Genomic DNA, 22,524 nt, shown 5'->3' on the forward strand with positions numbered 1-22,524 from the left:
TCACAGAATAGCCTATATTCCGTATCGCGAGAGACGTCACAGACGTTTTAAAATATCTTGCACGAAATCTAACATGTGCTTCACGTAGAATACGAGTCATCGTGAGTTCCGCTGAACGAAGAGAAGGTCAGCTCCGTTTCTTACCTTTCGCTTGATCGAGCGCGAACGGAATGGTCCGCGCGCCGGAGTAGAACGCCCGGGGTCTCTGCAAACTTCTCCTTTGACTGTATAATGTTACCCATGCGCTTCCGTTTGATCTACAATCGGAGTTACTAAGTTCCCGGTAAAGTCCCGGCGCGGTCGCGTGAATAGGAACCGCATTGCAGTGTCATCGTCGTTCGCATCGTGGAACTTGGGAGATGCCTAAGTTTGCGCTGTGTCGCGTAGCGCGAACCACCGATTGTGCTCTTTCGATCGTCAGAGGACAAATTACTCGGTCGTTACTCGTTGTCGCTTTTGATCAATCTAACGTTCGGTAAGAAACATTGATCGTAGTTCCGACGAGCGTGTTCAAGTTCTCACGACAAATTACAGAGATTCGGATGTTCCTGATTACGGTCCTTGCGCTTGCAATTATTTCCGTTCGTCATCGAACATCGAAAATCGATTGTTGTACTCAACATATAGAGAAGTCCTAGGTCAGTCATTCATTCGGATGCATTATAGTTTCTAACTGTTCAACATAAAGCTAGGTTTTTATAATGTCATATTATTCTCTCTTACAGAATATGTGATATTATGTTTTATATTGTTTGCTTCACAAATCTTTTGTCGTTCTCACAGAAAATCTTACTAATACTTTTATTAAGGCGTATTATTACTTGTCTCGAATTAAAGATGTTTTCTTTATAGTTTAGAGAAAAATGAACTCCATATATTTTATATTTATATTTTTATTATCCATTTTTATATTTACATATTTGTGTGCAATAAAGAGTTTATCATCGATTAATTTAAGGAATTGTATAATCTAATATCAAGTCTTATGAGAGTCTCATCATGCGATTTTGTCAATTTCCTATTTCGAGGAATCATACGAGCGATATCTAAGCATAAATTGCACGGCATCCTCGGCATCTGACAAATCTCCCTCACATTCCTGATTTAAGAAAGCACTCCGTTGAATTCGCCAGGAGGCGGCTTTCCTCTCAGCTGATTCGATCTCGCCTGCTCGTTTCTCTCCTTTCCTTCTTGCGCCTCGACTTCTGTCTCTTCTTCGTTCACTGTGCACAACATAACATCAGGGCTGTTACACGTATTCTCCTCGGGGCATAGACCGCATAACTGACTTACATTCAGACGCATAACGCATTTTGTAGAAAGCGCTCTTGCGAATTTAAATTAGCATTACTTATTTACGCGTCGGCGGTGTGCATGAGTGAACCCAAAGTCGCGTTGCGAACTTATTATTACGCGCCTAAGACATTTCGCTTTCCTTTCCCGCGTATGTTTAATTAACCACGTTGGGGTTAACCGATGAAAATTTTCACGCGGCGCAGATTTCTATGTACATACACACCACGTGTAACATTCGAAATGTTTGGATAATCATAGAAATATGTAGCAATGGGGAATTAACAGTGAAAATAATAATGTAATTATGTTATCCTATGTGATTACACAAATAAGTATAATTTCGAATGCTGATGCAGCATTCATTGATGCTCTCATCCCACGCTACAATTGCGTGAGTCATTTTAATTACTTCTAAATGATTCGAGCGATTCTTCTGCAGACGAGACTAGATTTTTGAAGACCGCTGTGTAGATCCGAAGATCATCACAGCTCCAACAATCAAGGTCTTCCATCAGCTCTCAAGGATTTAATTCCATCCGCCATTCGTCGGATACCACGGGCATCATTAGCGAGCACGGTAACGCCACGGTCGCGCGTACGTAATTAATAACGCGTGTCTCGACGCGCGTCCGTTCGCTCAATTATCCGTAAAGTTTGAGGCAATTATGCCGGAGCTCGCTATCCGGCGGCGGCGGCGGCGGCGGCGGCGGCAAAAATGGCGGGAATGCTTGAGATCCCCTCGTGCCCGTGGTGGCGTTACGCACTGCCTCCCGCGGTCGATCGGTCGGTCGGCGGTCGTTATCGGTATCGCTGCACCTGGTATCCTTGTTCTCGCCGCGCGCGGATTCCCAGGAGCCGTCCCGCCGTCCGATGTTTACGAGGGGATCGTGGCTGTCGTAAGTAGGCACTTCGCTTCTGCCTCCCCCCCAGCCGCCTCCTCCCTCCTCACATCCTCCCGCTCCTTTTCCTCTTTCTCCTCTTCCTCGTCGATTCTTCTCTCTTCGGCTTTCGCCGTGAATAGGCAACTGTAAGGTTCTCATAGTAGCCGGAACCACGCGATCCAGATGCTCTCGCCCGATGGCCCGAGATCGCTCTCGTGCACCAGCGGACCTTCGTGGCCGCCTTCTCTTCCATGACCTCTGCGAAATGTCAAGGTTCGCCTGGCTCTCGCAGTTAAGTCCGGAGGACACATCAATAGCCACGGATGTATCCTAGCGGCATCCTTTCTCCGTCGCGGCTTTACGAACCGGCCTTTTTACGACACGGGTCGCGCCCAGCCGATTCGGCCGCAATGCAACGGCTCGTCGATGCACCTGCGACCGATGGTAACGTTCTCGTGGAAGGTATATCGGATACCAATGTATGTTGGTCCTTTTTAAATTAAGAAGATAAAAGAAGGAGTGAACAAAGGAAATTATGAAAGAAAAATTATGCAATTAGGAAATATCGAGAAAGAGTCAGGAAAACATGAAAAATTTCTAGATTTTTATGATTTATTAAATTTTGATTACGTTATGGTCATAAAAAGGTTCATAGAAGGCGAATAATAAAATTATTTTTTGTTCAAGTTTATGAATAAATTATAATATATAAACTGGAGGTAAATTATCACTTTGCTAACTGCGTTTTCAATAGACTTCGCTATTTCTTTTAAGCAACATTCTCCGTAATGAGATAATTCGAAGATGTAGCACATCTAAAATTATAGAGAGCTATATATTCGATCCTGGATCGTTTATTCACACACGATTATATAACGGATCAAGGAGATACGTTAATGATCGCCGTCTGACGTTTTGAAGAGATGTTAATGCGAGTTACGAGCGATGATCGTCGATCCCGCACGTGTAGAACATTTCGAACGAGGGAATATTTCGACAGGCTTCCATTGTTAATTTCGCAATAGTGAGCCGCTGAAGAGGCAAACTGATAGGAGATCGTTAGGTCAGAATGTGTTAATCAGAGACGTGAGAGAAAATCTTAGGTCGCTATTTTCCGCGGCGATTTCTGCGCGGTATTTCAGCCGCAACCAATTTACGGGAAAATCGCCTATAATTGAAGCCTTGAAAGCCGAAGACAAATCTGCTATCGCATGCACATTAACGTTCTCATATGCGCAACGCGTTTCTTGATGCGATAGCATATCCGTCTTTCACTGTTCATATATATTTCGCGTTCAATGAATATAATGATACGAGGGAAAATTACGATGCAATGTTTCATTTCCCCACGATTAATTAAGTTAAGTTGTACGCAAGGATATTTCTGTCGACCATAATTTCCCCGCTTTTCGACTACGCCCTCGCGAAAAATCTCGTGCGATCCGGTAATTTTTCTCCTTTTGTCGTACCCTTCTCTTTTTCGTCCTCGCGCGGGTTACGGAACAAGAGAGAGGAAAGAGTAGAGGGCAACGAATTCTACGTCGTAGTCACGAAACGCGATTACACGTTCGCCCGCCAACTTCGAACTCTGGATGCGAACGACCTCTCGGCCGGTCGCTTTCCTTTTCCTCTTCTCTTCCCTTCTTTCTCACTTGCTCGCTTCTTCTCTGTCGTCTTCCTCTCCTACCTCGCCGTCTTTGCTCTTCGTGCACGCGCGCGCTCGCTCGCCCGGTATACCCTCGCGCGCGAAACCAGTTCACGCGCCGTGATCTTCGGCGCGATCGCCGCTGAACGGAACGTGATCTTGATCTCCGCCACACGCATGCACACACGCAATAAATTTGGGCGCGATCGGCGCACGCACGTCTGCGGAAACGCGCCGGTTGTTCCCGCATTCCCGCAAATTGCCGCGGACGATCGATAATCGACCGCGATCGGAGAATGCTCGGGGCTGATTGCGCCGATTGCGAGCGACCAAATTCGGTCTGATCTGAAAATAGACAACAGGCACTTCTCTCTCTTCTCCTTTATCTTTTGCGTCGTAGCCATATACTGGTACTATATTTACGACACATATAACTGTCAGATAAATCACACAATTAGTAATAGATAAACAAGCAAAAGATTTGATTGCATGATATGATATGTTTGAATATGAAACTTACTACAAGTATTTTCAATTTTTAGATTGAACATTTCTTCACTGATCTATTTTATTTAATTAGCAAATATTTCTGATAAACTAATTCTTTATTAATGACTCTTTTTTAACCGATTTAGAATTGGACTTATGTACTACATAATTTTGCGAACGTTTTGGGAATAAATTAATTTTTTGATGATATAAACAGAGAATTTATGAATGTCAAAAATATAGTGTTCTATGTTGCTAAATATTTCGAATTTTTGCGTCTTAGAAACAATTGTTAAATGAAATGCACACTTTTTAAAGAAACAAACTGATTTTAAACAAAGATTTTATCTGTAAAAAGAGAGATTAAAGGAGTAATATATTTCATTCTCACTGAATTTCTACGTGACGTAAGAATTTAATGATCTCACGAAACATCCTGGTTGTCACGAACACTGTGAAAACAGGTCAATGGCATTATATGAGAACGATTCGTAGACTGGATCGGGCGTCCTTCGTACGTATGACTAACGATTGCGTATTAGATATTTGTCGGATATAAATATGTCGGTATTTGGCCAGTTGGTATGCGAATCTTTTATGTCAGTATCGTTAACATTTTCTTCTTTTTTTTTTCGCAAAACTGGTTTTTTCGCTTTTATCTGCGAGTCCCTCGGGAAGTTGCGTCGCGTAAATACGTGTAAATAATTTATCGGTACTGAAGAGATAGCGGAACGCCAGTGTCATAATTCATATCTGGCTCGCGCGCGAGAACCGCGAGATAATTAATGTCTCATTCCTGCTTAACCCTTTTGCTCTCAGCCTATTTCCACTGTTTCGCACAAAACGTTCGCACATCCACGGTTCGACGTTGTTGAGAAAGAACTTTACGCGCATAACAAAAATTATATTCATACACCGAATTATATTCATACACATAATTGTGAATCTGATAAAATTAATTATCTAAAAATTAATAAAATTTAATAAACGTTTATACGAAGTGAGAAATATATTGAAAAATAACAGATCTAAGCGCACAAACAGCAGTATTCTGATCTCTTGTTCCTATACATATGCCTCGTGATCAGCGAGTGGCAGTGAGAAAGTGAGTTCCTTCTTCGCGCTCTTGAACTTGAAAGATTCGTAATGACAGGTTGGCACGGGCTGGCCGCTTGCCCGAGAAAGCGAGCGTCGCGTTGTCGAGAGAACGCGCGACGGCCCCGCTTTCCTTCTCGCGCGTGTCGCCTCACGCGCGTTTGACACGGTAGACTCCTTACGAACAACTTTGTCATGCTCAATGAATTCATACAAGTAGACCAGATCGAAGATTATATAGGCTCGTGCCTGCCTGTCAGTTTTAATTAATTGGTACACGTGTCGACATCTCAATTCTGTGTCACGTATGTTGGTGCAATTATCGTTTAACAGAATACCCTTTTTATTTATACTTTGAGCTATTTCTATCATATCGATAAAATTGCCAGTATAATTTTAAATTTATTTTTAGATTGGTAAAATAGGTTTATAATACTTTTTGTGAAGAAAAAATTTTTTCTCATTTAATTGTTATTCTGTCACGAATTTAAAATAAATCTTTAATAAAAACATATTTTATCTTGTAGAATTTAAAATTGTAAAATTTTTATAATTTTAGAATAAGAAAACTTTTTTTTTCGATTTGATCGGATGATATATTTTCTGAGAAATTTATATTTTTCGTATAAAAAAACATTGTCGAAAAATACGCTTGCTAATTAATGCATTTGGACGTAACAAAGAAAAGTTATTGAAACTATTTATATAGGAGTATTTCTAATTGTAAGATTAGTTTTTAAATATTTTTTTAAGATCATTCTTGAATGATCTTGGCTTTTAGTAGTAATATTGAACTGTAAAAAATATGAAAATAATTGGTTTTATAGAAAAAAGTCAGTTATTAATTTCACACTTATTTATGCATTATGATAATCGTTGCATTAAACGCGTCACGTGAATAGACAGTTCAGAGCCGTAGATTGAAATCGATCAATTTCCGGTTCCTGTTTCGTCTTTTTACTTTCAGTCGGCAAGTAATTAAAAGCTGAGCCTAATTAGGATGGTAGAACGCGTGACTTATGGAAAAAATCGGCAGCGCGCGTCGGTGGGAGTTATTATGACGGTTATTAGCCTGGCGTGGGGCTAATTTATGAAAGCCATTAAAAACGAACGCTTGATTAAAACTCACACTGATACTTATGTTTCGTTCAGAAAGAATCGCCGTATATGTACTTCGCATTGCGCAAATGTATAAAATATCCTTCGGGCCTCGAAAAAATTCCATTTAATTCTAAATGGTAGGACGCGGATTAGCGTAGTGAAAGGATGAACGCAGCGCGAGGAGCTAATTTAATCAACATGGATATGTTTCTCTTTTCTTGTGTTCTCTCCTTCTGGAGAAATGTTTCTCGGAGAAACATATAGAATCTTACCTTCGTCGCATCTGAATCTTAATAATAGATTTTTCAATAAATTTAAGATTGAACTTTTTACATAAAATATTTTGGACTTACATTTTTTTTAAAGTTCATTAAATCTTTCATAAAAAGGAAAAAATTAGATTCAGTGGAGTAGAATCTATTATATCTTATATAATATATATATTGTATATAATGGATTGGATGGAGAATCTATCATTATGATTTCATGCGAGGAACGTAGGACACTGTATATCTCACATCGCACAACGGACGAAGGAACACTATTTCCAACACGCGAAAGATCTAACCGATTCTTCTCAGATGAACGAACGCGAGTTACCGTGAAATGAAAAGGTGAGACTCGCAGTGCGAAGAGGTGTACGAGGACGCGGGTTTCACGCCGAAGGGGCGAAGAATCCGTGGAAGAATTGATGCTGCACGAGAGATATATTTCCGTGAGAAAAGTTCGGTGCTCCACCGAGCGCATGTCTTATTAAGCGGGCAACGCGAGCGGAGAGGAGGACTTTGCGGTTTTCGCGCGAGAGAGTATTCAACCGAAAATGGCATTGACGCCCCGATGCCGCGGAGGCGGCGGCGGCGGCGAGAACCTTTCCGAGGAGTTGGCGACCGAGGATGAGGGGACCAACGGGAGCAATTTCGAGCCCCTGAGCGATTCCTGCGGCGAGAGCGATATGGAGGGCCTCGACCTCTCTCTCTTCGAGCCACAGGTCGACGCCGCTTCCTGGTGCGACAGCCGCATCCATGCTGGAACTCTTCACATTTTGGTCCATTACTGCGGTAAGCTGTGCCTCTGCACGATATATATATTATACATATATACAATATATATATATATATATGTATACATATATATAATATATAATATATCTGTTATAGATATATCTCCCTCTTCGCTTTCCTTTAGAAATCTACCGGTAGACAGGTCTAGAGCGATTACGATTCTCGGACGATGCGTAAAGATTTCTAGCCATTTCCTTCTGGCTCTGTTGTGAGCCGACTCTCTGTTTGCTCGGAGCTTTATAGAGATCGATCGCCACGATTTATACTTTATTGTATTTATTATTAGTTTATGCTTTTTGTTTTGTTTTCTAAAACAAGAACATTATATTTTATTCAGAAGACAATAATTATTCTCCCTTTCTGCCCTTTCTCTTTCGTGATTCTAAAGTATTTTACCTCATGCGATGAGATCGAATAATTCTTAAATTATATCTGCGAATGCTTTTCTTCGGATCAGGATCAGTAACTTGTGGCAGGATTCAGAGATCGGGCGCTAAAAACGAAAGGGACAGATGCAGAAACGTCGCGCATTATTTATACATTCGTTCCGGCTGAAGTAACAAATGTGCGCGATCTTTTAGGATTACGTCGTTACTCGGCAGCGCCTTGCCGTGAACTCGTACACATGTCGCCGTGTGTTCGTGCAGGACGAGGATGCAACCGTCATTTAAACGAGTACCCGTCCTGTTTCTTTCTCTCTTTCTCTTTCTCTTTCTCTTTCTCTTTCTCTTCCTTTTGATCTCCAGGATATGGTATTAAAGCCGTATAATCCTGGCGCCACCCTGAGTAGCTTGCGACATGATTCAGCGTTCGACTAACACGTGGCGTGTGCGAGGAGAGAGCGATGCACTTGCGCCATTATTCCATGGCCATAGGCCAATTGCCAATTGCTATTTCCTTCGGATAATTGCTATTAACATACAATACGACCCGCACAGCGCACGCGTCGGAAGGGATATCCTCGCTCGTGATTTACCGTCGTAAATTCATCCTCGTGGCCAAGATTAAAAGCGAATCTACACCGTTCACTTTCCACGATTATTTCGGACGATGTGAAAAAGAATAAATTAATTTTTACGGCTTCCTCTCAAAGATAGTCATCTGTTTTGCTTAAAAGGATTTTTTCGCGCGTTAAATTTGCAGTGTAGAGTAATTTACAAATCAAATTACTTCCGTATATCAGTAACACGAAAAGCAATTTTATTAGTATTTATTATAATAAAGTTTTTATTTCGATTCTTTTATGACAAATTATGGAAATCCGTGGAACTACGCGGAGCTCGGCCGAGCAATCCACTTCTGACGGTGCGTTCAAATAAGAGCTCGTTCTCCCAGCGCATTTATTTCGCATTGCGTGGAGAATAAACCGTATAAATTCGCCTTAACCACGCAATTGCGCGCGTGGGTGCAGACCGCGAAATGAAACGGCCGTCGAGCTTTTCTGAGGATTCGCTTGGTATATAGGCGACGCCACCTTGATGTTGGATATGCATCTTGACGCCACGTCCAGGAGGTAATTGGGTAATTTAATCAAGGCAGGTCGCAGTGAATCGGATAACGTATGCGCTATACGAGCTTATTAAGCCAATAGTATTAACTCGTTCACGCGAAAAGACAGTCGAGTTTCATCGTCTTTTTGTGTTCCTCGGTAAAACCGTGAGACAAATTTTACACGGCTGTCCACAATTTTCAAACGTTTGCGAAAGTACGGTAGTAAGATACATATGAGTAGCTTACAGAGTTACTTCGTGTTTCCTTAGCAATTTCTATCGAAGAGATTATCATTTATCGTAATCAATTTTTATCTTTTTTAATTAATATTTTGACAACAGAAATTTCAAATTATTACTAATTTTTATTACATTAAAATTACAATATAATGAAATACAGTTTTGTCACAAAATAATAATAAAGTACAACTTGCTATAGTTGTACCGCTAATGAAAATGACCTCGTTTAATACGAAATAAATTTTATGCCACCCACTTGCTATTATCTGTGCCATGTTTCAATGTGGATATAACTCTTTTTACTTTTCGCGTGGGTGAGGAGGACGGCAGAATGAAACGCCCGTCAAGATTTTCTCCGGATCTTCTCGGTAAAGAATTTACCTTGATGAGCGCTAGATACGCATCCCAATACCACGTCGTAGAAACAATTGGGTAATTTAATCGGGTAGGCTAAGCGTATGTCGTGGCATCTATATGCATCTACACGCACATAGATGATATTATTAACTTATTATTATCTGTGTGGAAAGACCGTGTTTCACGACCTTTATCATCCGACATTCTTTGTGTACAATAGAGTACAATTTTTTATTTTTATATGTGTTTACAGCTTACGCATATTTAAATTTCTTCAAAGAAACAGAGAGAGAGAGAGAGAGAGAGAGAGAGAGAGAGAGAGAGAGAGAGAGCTCTACAATATTTAAGAGAGAGAGAGAGAGAGAGAGAGAGAGAGAGAGCTCTACAATATTTAAATGTATATTAAAATTATTATTCTCTTCTTGTGGTTGGCATTGCAAGATTTGCTATTTATATAAATAATAAGCTTTCTGGGGCAACGTTTATGATGATAATAGCTAATCGACCTTGTAATACATAATTCCATCGTCGTTGTTAGATTTTTATAGATGTATACTGCACATTCACTACAAGATAGAATTTGATAACAGTAACGTAATCCTGACATTTCGATATTTATAATTCTTTAGCCGCTGTTACCTCGATTTTCCGTTCGGTATATATATGCACGTGTTCAGTCAGGTGTATAACGCATTTCATTCGCCGCGTATACGCGAATGCTTTTCACTCGGATTAGACGGCTGCCGACCGCCGGGTGAAACCGCCTGTCAAGATTTTCTGGGGATTTTGCCGAGTTGGGAATTTTACTATGGCGTGTCCCAGATGACACGCACCTTGACGTCATGTCATAAAGATAATTGGGTGCATAGCATTATTAACTGATATGTCGGATGAACGCGCCTGTCGCGCGTCAACATGAATGGGTGCTAAATGTTAACCCGCAGTTCGTGGAATCTATACGGAAGCTATATAGAGATGAAAATAAGCACGTGCATCCGCATAGACTGCATAGAGTATATATCGCATATATCTCCTCCTATTCGTATACAAAAGGTTTAAATAAAAGATAAAGTCTGCGAATTTCCAGTCTTGAATTTTTAACAATTAATTTATCAAATTAATTTATCATGAAATCAAGATATCATACCTTCAATAAAGAAAAAAAGTCGCGATTACTGAGAATCACTTTCTCAGAAATCACAGTTTAAAAAAGAAGAAGGGAAACATTATCATATCTCTATCTCCGAAGTGTATAGTGGAGTGTGTAGCGGATATCTTCTCGCGTTACACTATCCAATCCATCACACTTTACAGATGATCCACAAGCAAGGAGCGACGCCGCCATTCTTTCCGGCGTGCGTAAATTGCTGATTATTAATCTAACGACGCGCTATCTTTCCCCGAGAGCGTAGTCCGCGATATGCGTGTTCGCCGCACTTAAACAGAAAATCGTCGCTCTGGGCGGCGTGGCGTGGCGTGGTACAGACGCAACGTAGACGTAGAAGAGGAGAGGAGGGCGGCGAGCGATGCGTTCCGGGCTCTTCTTCTTCTCTGCCGTGGGCGACCGGCCGACGCGACGGGCGGGCGGCAGGGAAAGGAAACTGTTACGAGATCGATTCGCGGCGGAGACCAATTAAATCGTGATCCACCGCGCGCGGATGTAATGCCGGCTGAGATCCCGCTCGCAGATATAATCTCCCTCCTCGTCGCAATAAATCGATGTAGGTAAATGAGTCGCGGCGCGGCGCGGCGCGGTGCAGCGCGGTGGTTTCTACCGCGGGCTGTTTTCCGTCCTGCTTTCTTCTCGTTCCATTACCCACTTACACTCCCTAGCTCCGAGAGAGGAGATCCCGACTACGCTGGTGCTCGTCGACGTAAACACACGTTGCGGCACGTCGTGCCGCTTCGGGAGTCTCCTCTTCGCGGTATCTCCGATGCGCCGAGCGGACAGGAAGACGTGGACGGTCAGACACCGCTCGCAAGCTGACTCGAGGCTGATTCTCACGTGGGAAGAGCTCTCGCGATCTCGCTCTGTCACGTATTGATGCGAGGCAATCGTTATCGGTCGCTTCCTACGATTTGTTCCTACGCTCCTGTCGATCCGCTTTATATTCTCGAGACGAACGCTGGATTTATGGGGCTTTTGTGTTAAGACAAGAGCGTAACGAAAGAATGGAAATAAATATGTATCTTTGATACGAGTACCTGTTGCGAATAAATGCATATTAGAGAAACTGAGAAACGTGCATGAAAAAACGAATAATTATTTGAGTGATCTAGAAATTGACGTAACTAATTACCAAATTATGAAAACTTTAAAATCATTGAATCTAAATTGGCTAACATTCCGTCTTTTTATAGATAAACTTTTAAGATAAACTTTTGAATATAAATAAATAAATTTTGAAAGAATGTATACTATACCTATCCACAGAAGCTTTGTAACTTTGAGAGAGAATTTTTTTCATTTTGCTTTAAATGTCGAGGTACTATTTCTATTCATTGCAATTTAATTTTCGGTTCACGTTTGTGACTTTACCAGCCCTTTCAATCTTTTGTACGCAATTTAATGAAATTGTGCTTTTCGAGTTATAATTCAATGCAGTGTTCGAAAACTGAGAGGAAAGTCGAGGAAAAGGTCGTTTTGCGCGGCCGACCGGATAAATGAGAGAACGTCGCGGCGTCCGATTGACTGCACCAATTCCATTAGTCTAGCTCGTAGTAGGCTGTTTCCGCGACGTGCGCGTGTATTACGTTATTGTGAGAGTCACGTCTGTGTGGAGTATCTACACCGGAGAGGAGTGCTTCTTGTTATAAGTCAGATCGGTATCCGATGAGAAGATCATCAGTGGAATCACTCATGCGAACAATTAAAAATATCGATACATATCGCGGCGCAATCAATCGATATATCTTGATCAATCAAGCGTGACGTTCGGATATATATCATCTTCATCAACTTCCATTTCAAACTTTTCGATGTTGTTGGAAAAACTTAAATTGTTTTAATGTATCGTCGATAGAGCGAGACGAGAGAAGTCTTTGTTACATAGGTGACTCGCACAATGCTGAAAATGTAATTTAGAATTAACGTACTTCAAGGACCACTTTTAATGTATCATTTATAGAAAGCAAATTACAAATCCTGTTATTAGTAGGATTGCTACATTTTATATTAATCTCGCATGTCCTTTATCGAGTCGATCTCGTTTACGGTCTACTAAATATGACGAATAAAATTGTCTCTTGCAATTGCAACTAGTTTAAACGGAAATTGAACTTTGAAAAGATAGATATTGAAAAGTTTATGGATCAATATGGTTTTGCTCTTTGGAATATTTCCAGGACGTCCGATACCAGGTTATCTAAGATCTAACAATATATTCGAATTAACTAGTGACCTGGATATTCAGATTTTTGAATATTATTTGTAATATGGCTATATTACATATTAGCTCTTGACTACCTCACATATACATATACATGCATATTATTTAAATTTATTATATATTATTATTATATATTTGCCTGTCTTTAAGATGACTGCAAACGTATACTTACATATCACAGTTTAAACAATTGATTTTTAATTAATTTTTAATTAAAATTTTATATATAATTTTTGATAAATTTTTATAAAAATTTATAAAATATTAATTGTAATGAAAGGAATCTAAAAATCTTGCTTGTAAATAAAGATTGACTATACATGTTCAATAAATTAGGGGGCAACAAAAAGTTTACACATCCTATTGTGCAAGTGATTGACCCATCTCCGCACTGCTTCCACAGTGCAGCGAAGCCCGTTTCGCCGTCCGTGTGTTCTGTCGCTGCGGATGCAACGAGTTCTTTCTTTCTCTTAATGGAAGTGTCAGCCGCAGTCGAATCGGGTATCCACCGCCTTTTATTTATTTATTTAAATGCCTGTTTGTCTGGTCGATCTAACAAACACCCTTACCACATGAGAATTTTTAAAAAGTGATTTAATGATTCGTAAGTATGGATTACCTCGCAATCTTCTTGAATAATTAATTACAAAATTGCTTTATATATTTATAAAGATAGATTTTAAGGAAATTTTTATCCATAGTTTTTAACAATTAAAATACGAAATATTATAAAATTTATAGTTTAGAAAAAAGACACACACAAACACATATGATATACATAAAATTCTTGTCTCAGAAACTTATGACTGAATTTACTTTTGAGGTTTGTTACTGATCTGATAAGATAATCTATGAATTCTCATTTTATTTCTTAAATGTAAATACGAGAGCGATTTTCGGACAAGATAGGATGATTCGAAGAAGGCGTTCATGGCGCGAAGCCACGGCAGATATTAATTATAACGAAATGGACGCGTCGCGTTCGTGGATGTCGGCTCCATTAAAACCAGGAAATTGTTCGGGTTCGACATTCCGATTACGCCAGATGTTTTGACTGGCTGCTGCAACACGGTAGCAAATCTCGCTTATAACCAGCACCCTTCCCCGTGTCTGCTGCTAATCCATGCGTTAATTGATGGAAATAATTGTCCGAATATGCATAAGAATATTCGTTGAATCATAAATGTTGGATTATACATTGAGCTTCATGTTACGTGTTAATTAATTTTTTTCCGTTCCATGCTTTTTTCTTAAACTTGTTAAGCAATGATATAATATAATTGTAATTAAGATTTGCCTTTAAATCATGATTCTTTAATATTCCTTTTCTCCTTCGTTAAATATAATTTACTCTGTGCTATGTGTATGTATTAAACGATTTCATACTTGTGTGAGTATGTATTTATCAAGTTATATTAATAATTTCCACGTTTTTAAGAGGCTTTTGTAAAGGGCAAGAGCAAAAAGCGAAAGCAATTCCCTCGGCCACTTGACATCAAATTACTCCTCTCGCGATAGAAATCGCGGTTGAGAGACGATTGAATTAACCGTTTGTCGGATGTTATACACGGTAATGACACCGTTTCTCATTGACACCGCGTACGCGCGCGATCAATTTGCGGATTGTGATACACGCACGCGACTTGTTTGCCACAGCCAACACGGTTTGTCACTATGCAATCGAAATGTCGTTCGCGACCACTTACCATTCGCAAATTGGCGCACTCTTGCGACTCGTGCTTTAATATAAATACGCCGCGTAAAACCGCTTCGCACGCTCCACATATTTCAATTTTCTATAAGAGTCGGAAAACGATCCGCTAACCCAATTTGAATTTAATCAATTTGATTCGCGCATACTTTCGAGTGACACGACGACAGAGAAGATTTCCGAGTATTCGCAACAAATGTGACTGAGAATTTAAGGAATTGTGCCAGTTTGTCGGCTAGAAGTGCGAGACGTCGAGGGAGAAGCGGAGTCATTCGAAGTTTACTAACAGAATTAGTATTTCTCGGTGTAGACTGCTGCGAATTCTGAGCCGCGACGCAGTCGGCGTAAAATTAAGTTTCTTGATAAGAGATCGGATGGAAAGGGAGCCAGTGTATGTCGAGTCAATTACGGCTTTACCTTCATTTTTACGCGGAGTAAGAAAGTTATGTGAGTTAACGAAAGCTCAAAGGGTTCAGAGAAGTTGAACTAACGTTTTAAGAGATGATTAAGAGAGACAATTAAAAGATAAAGGTAGAATCCGAGCGCTCTTCGTGGAGATTCTTTTTATTTGTAAAAGAACAACTAATGCTGCACAATTAAACGGATTATTCGTAATCGGTTATCCCAAACATTTTTGTCTAAAATATTAATTATTTGCTCATTTTATCTGGTTCTATGTTTACACATTTTAATGTAAAGCATAAATTAAAAGCTTTCAAAATTTTAATTTGGAAAAAATCTAATGTGTATCCAAATGACTTTTTATATTAATTGAAATAAATTAAATATTTTTTAATGATATAATTACAATTATGTGTTTTTCTACTGTATTTCTGTCCGTATAATGTGATATGTTGATTGATAGAAGAGGGATCTCATTTCTTCTCCTCTTCCGGCTGCAATTGTAAAGACGAGTGGTTTGATATCGAATCGTTCGGAGAAACGGATTGAAAAAAAGAAGACGCAGATGATCGAAGAAAAGGTGGCCTTTTGAAAGTGATAGACACCTTTGTGAACGGCTCAGAAGACCTTCTATTGGAAGCGACTTCTGTGGTACGAGACGACAGATGAAATCTGTCTGCTCGCCTCCGTCTGGCATGGACATAGTTTATAATTGATAAACCGATAATTCATCTGAAAGGTTCAAAGGAAATAAAGCTAGAAGCCAATCCATTCATAAGCTGTGTACGTACCCCATTGATGCAATGTTGCCCCGATTATTTGAACTATTATTTCTCTAGAGGAGTCCTTTAGTTATCAATTTACTTTATCAGAGCCGATATTTCCGATTTAAGAATTTTCTATTACAATGCTATTTATTGAGATTGCTGTGTTATGAAAACTTAATTTAATGCAAATTTTGTGAAAACTAAGTCGAAAATAATATCTAATTGTAATAAAAGTTTTTAATATAATTTTTATTTAATAAGAAATAAGAAATTTGATAAAATTTTTGATTCTTTAATATAATAAAAAATTTTAATTATCTATTAAGATCTTAAATGAATTTTTATATAGCTGACAATAATAACAGTTTTAAAAAATGTAATGAATTGTGTTACAATGTAAAATGTAACGTAATATTACAATGTTTTCTTTTAAAAACAGAATATAACTATGAAAAGAACATTATAGCTAAACATTGATTTCTGTTATGAAATAAAAATCTCAAGAAAATTTCAATATAATTAATTGTAAAAGAATTTATAGTCGATTTTCGCAAATTTCGTGCGTTATTGCTGATTGCGTTGTATATAGATATGTATCACGTAAATAGGAGACTGTGGACCGATTCATGAAACAAACAGGTCGTAATCTCATTCTCGGACAACATGTAGCAATTTACACGTTGTACGCTCTCGGGTACTCGGGCGTCTGCCCAATTACTTAATCACTGTAATACAGTCTTGCACCGACCTTGCAGCGCGCTACGTGTGCTGATGGTTCCATTTGACGGCGCGTGTTTGCGTGTATCGTGCTTATTAATTAGCAACGATAGGGCGGAGTATCGCGATTGTGTACGCTTGCGTATATCTTCTTGTGAAAGAAACGGGGAAAATCGCGCTGCGAGCGTCGCGACACAGCGTAGGACGACGATTACGGAGAAAGGCGAAGGGAGAAAGAGGGGGAGGAAAAGCTCTCTTGCGAGAAAACGGGTCAGAGGATAAGATCGTCAGTAATGAACTATCCGGGCCCGACATGAGCCTAATGAGGACCGCAGAAATAATCTCGGGTCGAGATAGAAACGCACGCGCACATGCAACTGTTATACGCCCGCGATACACGCGGCTTCGTTGTTCTCTCGCAATTCAGAGGGAGGACACTGCTTCCCGTGACTGGAGAAGCTGGAGGACTTCTCGCCTGTCATCCCTTTGTCTATTCTCAACACTTTCACACGAGGGTTGCGGTCGTCTTCGTTTCTGTACTAACGACGGTTGTAACGTGCCCTGCAAGCTAAGTTTCATTTAATATTGTTTGTGAACACAACTTGGATTTTTTCCCTCAGACTAAATTTGACGATCCTTGATAAATTCTCAAAGGTAATCCGTGTAAATTCTTATGAGTGTTCTCAAATCATGAATGTACAATCGCAACGCACATCTTTTGATATTTTAGTTTCGCAATACTTCACACGCCACGCAATTGGTTGTATCACTCGCGACACTCACTTGACATTCTTCGTTTTTCGCTCGAGGTTTTCATCTAGAGTCTTGTGATCATTTCGAGAGGTCGGAACACTCTTCTTCTCTCATTCTTTTCCTCTTTCGACGACACTTGACTCGGTTTCCTCTTCCCGTTTCTTCGAGCACTCGTCATCCCATCATGCAAATGCGATTAGTCGCGCGCGTGAGATCGCATACCGTCCCGAAAAAGAATCCCAAGAAAACAAATCCGATCCTCACCGATGGAGAATTCAGCATCATTAATCCGGCGATAAAACCGCGCGTGTGTCGGCACTCTCTTAATTTATTCAGTGAATTTAATTAGTCCGCGCGGGTACAAGTATCGTCTACTTCCTAGTCGCGACACGCGCGACCATCCCTGAATGCTGCTCCTCTTGCTCCGTAACTCTTGCACGTGAGGACGTGGCTTTATCTCGAGAGTGACGAGCCCGGAGGAGGGCTCGCCCCTTCCGCGTCTGCCCTAGCATCATCCCTCATCTGTCTTCATGTCCCCGTGCAAATATAACGACGAACGTAGAGACGTGCGCGCACTCAAGTGCTGCAATGGACTTTCAAGCCGGATATGAAATATTAACGAACGAGCGGGAGAGTCAAGCGCAAAATTAAGCGGTTTACACTTTTCGCGTCGGATAGGTAGCTGCGTAGTTAGAGATTTGTTCTACTCTTGGAATTAAAACGCTGCTAAAAGGATAACGAGAAGTATGAATAAGAGGAGAAAGAGGGTGATGAGGAGCAAGAATTGGATAGCAACAAAATTGATGCGTTATCACTGCAAATTAAGTGTGTTATTTTTATACGTATAAACGTCTAAAAATGACGCATTTGACTGTAGCTCTTTTTACATGTTTCTTCATGTGTTGACTTACGTCATTTAACACGTTTAATCATATTAAATTAAAAGTTAACACATTCAATCGTGTTAAATGACGTGATTTAAAACGACAAGAAATGTGTAAGAAGAGCTTCAGCTAAAATAACATCTGGATTTGCAGTGATAAGAATCAGAATGAAACTCGGTACAGATCACAGTTATGATGATTTAAAGCGCTTATTGTTAAACAAATCATCACTCAAACAAACAATGATAAGATTTTAATAAATCCAATAACTTAGAAATATTATAGTAAAACACGTGCAATAGTTGACAAATAGAAAATATACATTATTACTTATTATTTATTTAGTAACATTGATTTTTTTATACGTACGAATTTTATTTATCTGAGATCGTATACCTTTCACATTCTTCCTATATGAATTTTTATATAGGATCATACGTATATAGGATCTCGGCGTAATCTCTTTCCCGAAAAGAGAGTGGAGAAGTGGGAACGTTGAATATGACGCGACCCCATTCAAAATAGACGGATTGGAATAGAATACGCAGAAATTGGGATTTATTGCAAGGTCCCTCTCTCGGGAAGAGTCCCGCGGGAATGCCGCCGCGTGCACCACACGCGCGCTCATACACACGGAGGAAAAATTCGAAGAAACGCACGTGCTGCGAGGAGAAAGGCAGAATTTGATTCAAGGACAGGTGATGGCGGAATATTTCCGATTTTATTATAGGACGTCCCTTTTTTCCGCGGAGAAATGGTGTACTCCGCTACTGCTGGCCGCGCGTATCTATCCGTCCCCGATTTCTCTCGGGACCCGACGCGGCATTCGACTATTCGACATGGCTGGCTGGTTATGCAGATGCAAAGACCTTGCGAGATCGACGGAGAAATACCGATGGCGATGGAACAATGTCGTGACGAAGCGACGAAATAAAAATCATGAGGATCAGGTGCTTACACGAAGAGTAATTGTAAAATTGTAGACTCGAGACTCGCTAGTAAAATGACTTACACCGTTAATGTATGAGATTTATACAATAGCATGGATAGATATCTGACATAGTTAACCGAGTATATTTATATAAAAATAGCTTTTTTGTAAAGAAAAAAGTAGACGTAGCAAAATTAATTTATGAAATAGCGTTACTTTAAATTACATAGCAACATAGAATATTCAAATAAAGCTACTTCAATAACATATTTATTGAATTAAAAATTATTTGAGACATTAAGAATATATAAAAATAACGATTATATGTTTTGTAACGTCAAACATGAAGAGGTCGGTGCCACTATATATAAAAAGGGTTTCGTCTCTTCGTCTCTTATAACATCTCCCTTAAAAAGAGACGAAGAGTGAGTTAATCTAAAGTTAAAAGTTAACCGACACTTGTGAAACTGGGGCCTAAATGTTGAGATTGGATTTTGTCAAAAATTACGATGTCCACAATATATTAAACATATTGTATAATCAAGATTTCAGACTATAAAGTTCACAAAGCTGTGGTCGATATTGGTAACGCGTTATCGTAACATTCCGCGATGTAGAGACTCGCGTCTTCCGGTTACATTGAGGCGTAAAAGTTAGAAGCGACGTCGTCGTATTGATTTTACGAGGCCAGTTCCCCGAACAAAAAGGTAGAGCAGCTACGTAATGTTTTATCGATCTTATGATGGTGTCATTACCATTTATCGATAGAAAAATGAATAAAAGATTCCGGATACGGTCGTATGCCCGAGTTTGGTTCGATATCTTGTTGCACATATATCGATGTATAAATATTATTTCGCGTTGTTCGCATTTACTACCGCCATAAATATATTTAAATACATTACGGCGATGCATTATAACGTTACTCTGTACAAATACGTCGACTGGAAAATCTCGTAGAAAGTTTCTTATCATGTCGAGAGAATCATACTTCGAATCGGCGAGTCGAGACACATTGTTTTAAGACACGTTCAATATTGTAGAATGGTGATTTAAAAAAGATATGTTTTTAAGAAATTTATCTCTAAAAACAATTTTTTATTATAAGAGAAACTGTAAATGATAAATTGAACTTATATAGATAGATTATTTAGAGAAGACAGTTATTCAATTTCTTTTAAATAGGTATAGCGAAACTAAAATATGTTCTCTTTTCACATTACTAAATTAAAATAATGCCGTGAAGAAAAGTTTCTTATATAAATTTCGTACATCATACAGAAAATTCCTGAACTCTTTGCTGCTTGTTAGAAATGGTAGATGTTTCTCGTTGCCGACTGTCTCTTGTGTCCATCTTTGATTCTATTTCTAGATGTGTAGCTACGTCCTTGGCTTCTTCGTCATTTTCTTTTTCCTCCTCGCTCGGTTACCTGGTGTCTCGTGAATTTCGTTATCTTCTGCTTCTCCCTCACGATATATAGTTCGTTCCGCTGGAACTATCTCGAAGTTTGCGGAACTTCTAAGTATCTGTAGTAGTCGTCGTCGTCGTCATTGTTTCCGGGAGAAACTTTGTACCACGTGATTCCACGTAGTCGATGAAATCGAATTCTTGTAGGATTGTTACGACAGAGCGATGCAGTTATCAAAATTTTGTATTCGTCACAATAGAGTAACTTGTGTTTTTAGTTGATCAGTTTTGTTAAAAATTATACTACAGTTAGCTATGTAAAAGTTAATGAAGTTGGAATACGATGTCATGTTGTGCTATCCGACAAATTCGATAATAACAAACGAATTAAACATTAGTTCAATTAATATTATATATAATGGTAGCTATCCTCTGCTACGACATCAACTATTTAACAAATTGTTAATCGCTATTAATATCTGTGAATTGTTCATATATTTGAGGTATCAATCGCTTTAATTACATATCTGATTCTAGCTAACAAATAATGCATATACATAAAATAATCAATTTAATTTGAGCATTTTAAATATATCTCTCAGGATATTTATTTTTTAATAAGTTGTGTAAGCCTATACTCTTTTTTATAGATTCATATAATCCATCTTTTGAAAAAATAAACATCTCTATCCATAACGGAAATTCTGCTTATCAATTTAATATGAATGAATGCTTTTAGCTCGCATAAAAATTTTAATTATTGAGTATATAAATAATCTTCTTGTAAGAAAAATGATAGATATTACAAATATTGATGTAATACGGAAAACTGGCTTAATGTTTTGAGGTTTAATTCGAGGCTTAATTCATTTTTGCCATTTGGAATTCACGCGTATAAAAAGCTTTTCCATGCATCCCATTTACTTACTATTAATGCCAACCGACTTGCCGATCGGCGCAGCGCACGGATTGATTGTTCAGGATTCAAGGACACGTCGAGCGGTGTGCGGGATCGATCAACCGCCAAAGAGCGGCGAAGCTTTCCGCCGGAGTTTAAGTCCTAATCGTCATCGTAATCGTTGGAGCGGTGGTTTGAATCGCCTCTCACGATATCGGCGCGGCATTGTCCATTGTGCGCCATATACGTGCCGGAGGCCTCGCGTCGGGACTTAGCATACGTGCATTCATAAGAACGTCGAGGGTGCGCGTCGAAAAACTATCTGGACGCTTGTACCTCGCGATATGAGATTCGTGGATTGAGCATGCAACTTATGATTTGACGCGGTATAATCTTACAATTAGAAATTTATTTTTCGATGCTTTCTAAGCTCGTAAGTGTGAAAACTTTGTCGAGTAAGAATATGATGTTGCCGTCTTTCCTCGCAGCGAAAAGTGTTGACAAGTTTAAAAATTTCCAATAACAGAAATATCGCAGAATTGATACTTGAAATCTGATATTTGAAGCTTCCATTTTCCGGCAACAAGCAGATGTATCGAGCGAAGGAACAAGATATTTTCTGTTGAAGTTACTTACTGTTGAAACTCTGTGAAAAGTAAAGAAAGGGAATGTATATTTTTATCTTGAAATTCAAAACTTACTGAATAATTCGCAGAAACAGCTATATAAAGATAAAAAAATGATATAACCATAACAGAATGATATAAAATAGTATCTTTTTTCATGAAAATAGTCTAATGCGGTCAAGTGTCGTTACGCCATAAATCTTCTCTTATTTTATTAATACCAATGTAAAAATTTTGACCAAAATTCTAATCTTCTTTCAGGTAAATATTCAGTCTAGTCTTTAAATATATGTTGTAAATAAAATGTAAAATGGTCTTAGGCACGAAACTTCATTTTGATCAAATTTGTATATACATAAATTATAAGTTCTAGTTTTAGAATG

General features: G+C 39.1%; 1 protein-coding gene across 2 annotated transcripts in view; it reads left to right on the plus strand.

Moving 5' to 3' along the window:
• The window catches only part of Raskol (Ras GTPase-activating protein raskol), a 219,324-nt gene that overhangs the window by 5,264 nt on the left and 191,536 nt on the right, over nucleotides 1-22,524 (plus strand). For both annotated transcript variants that reach the window (XM_071708394.1, XM_071708396.1), the window contains exon 2: nucleotides 7,089-7,565. In XM_071708394.1, coding sequence (XP_071564495.1) covers nucleotides 7,328-7,565 — 238 coding nt within the window. In that variant the 5' untranslated portion in view covers nucleotides 7,089-7,327. The remainder of the gene's footprint in view (nucleotides 1-7,088; nucleotides 7,566-22,524) is intronic.

The sequence above is a fragment of the Temnothorax nylanderi genome, unplaced genomic scaffold, assembly GCF_030848795.1.
Source record: "Temnothorax nylanderi isolate EJ_2023f unplaced genomic scaffold, tnyl_v1.0 TNYL_tig0067_pilon, whole genome shotgun sequence".
In the NCBI taxonomy this organism is placed as follows: domain Eukaryota; kingdom Metazoa; phylum Arthropoda; class Insecta; order Hymenoptera; family Formicidae; genus Temnothorax; species Temnothorax nylanderi.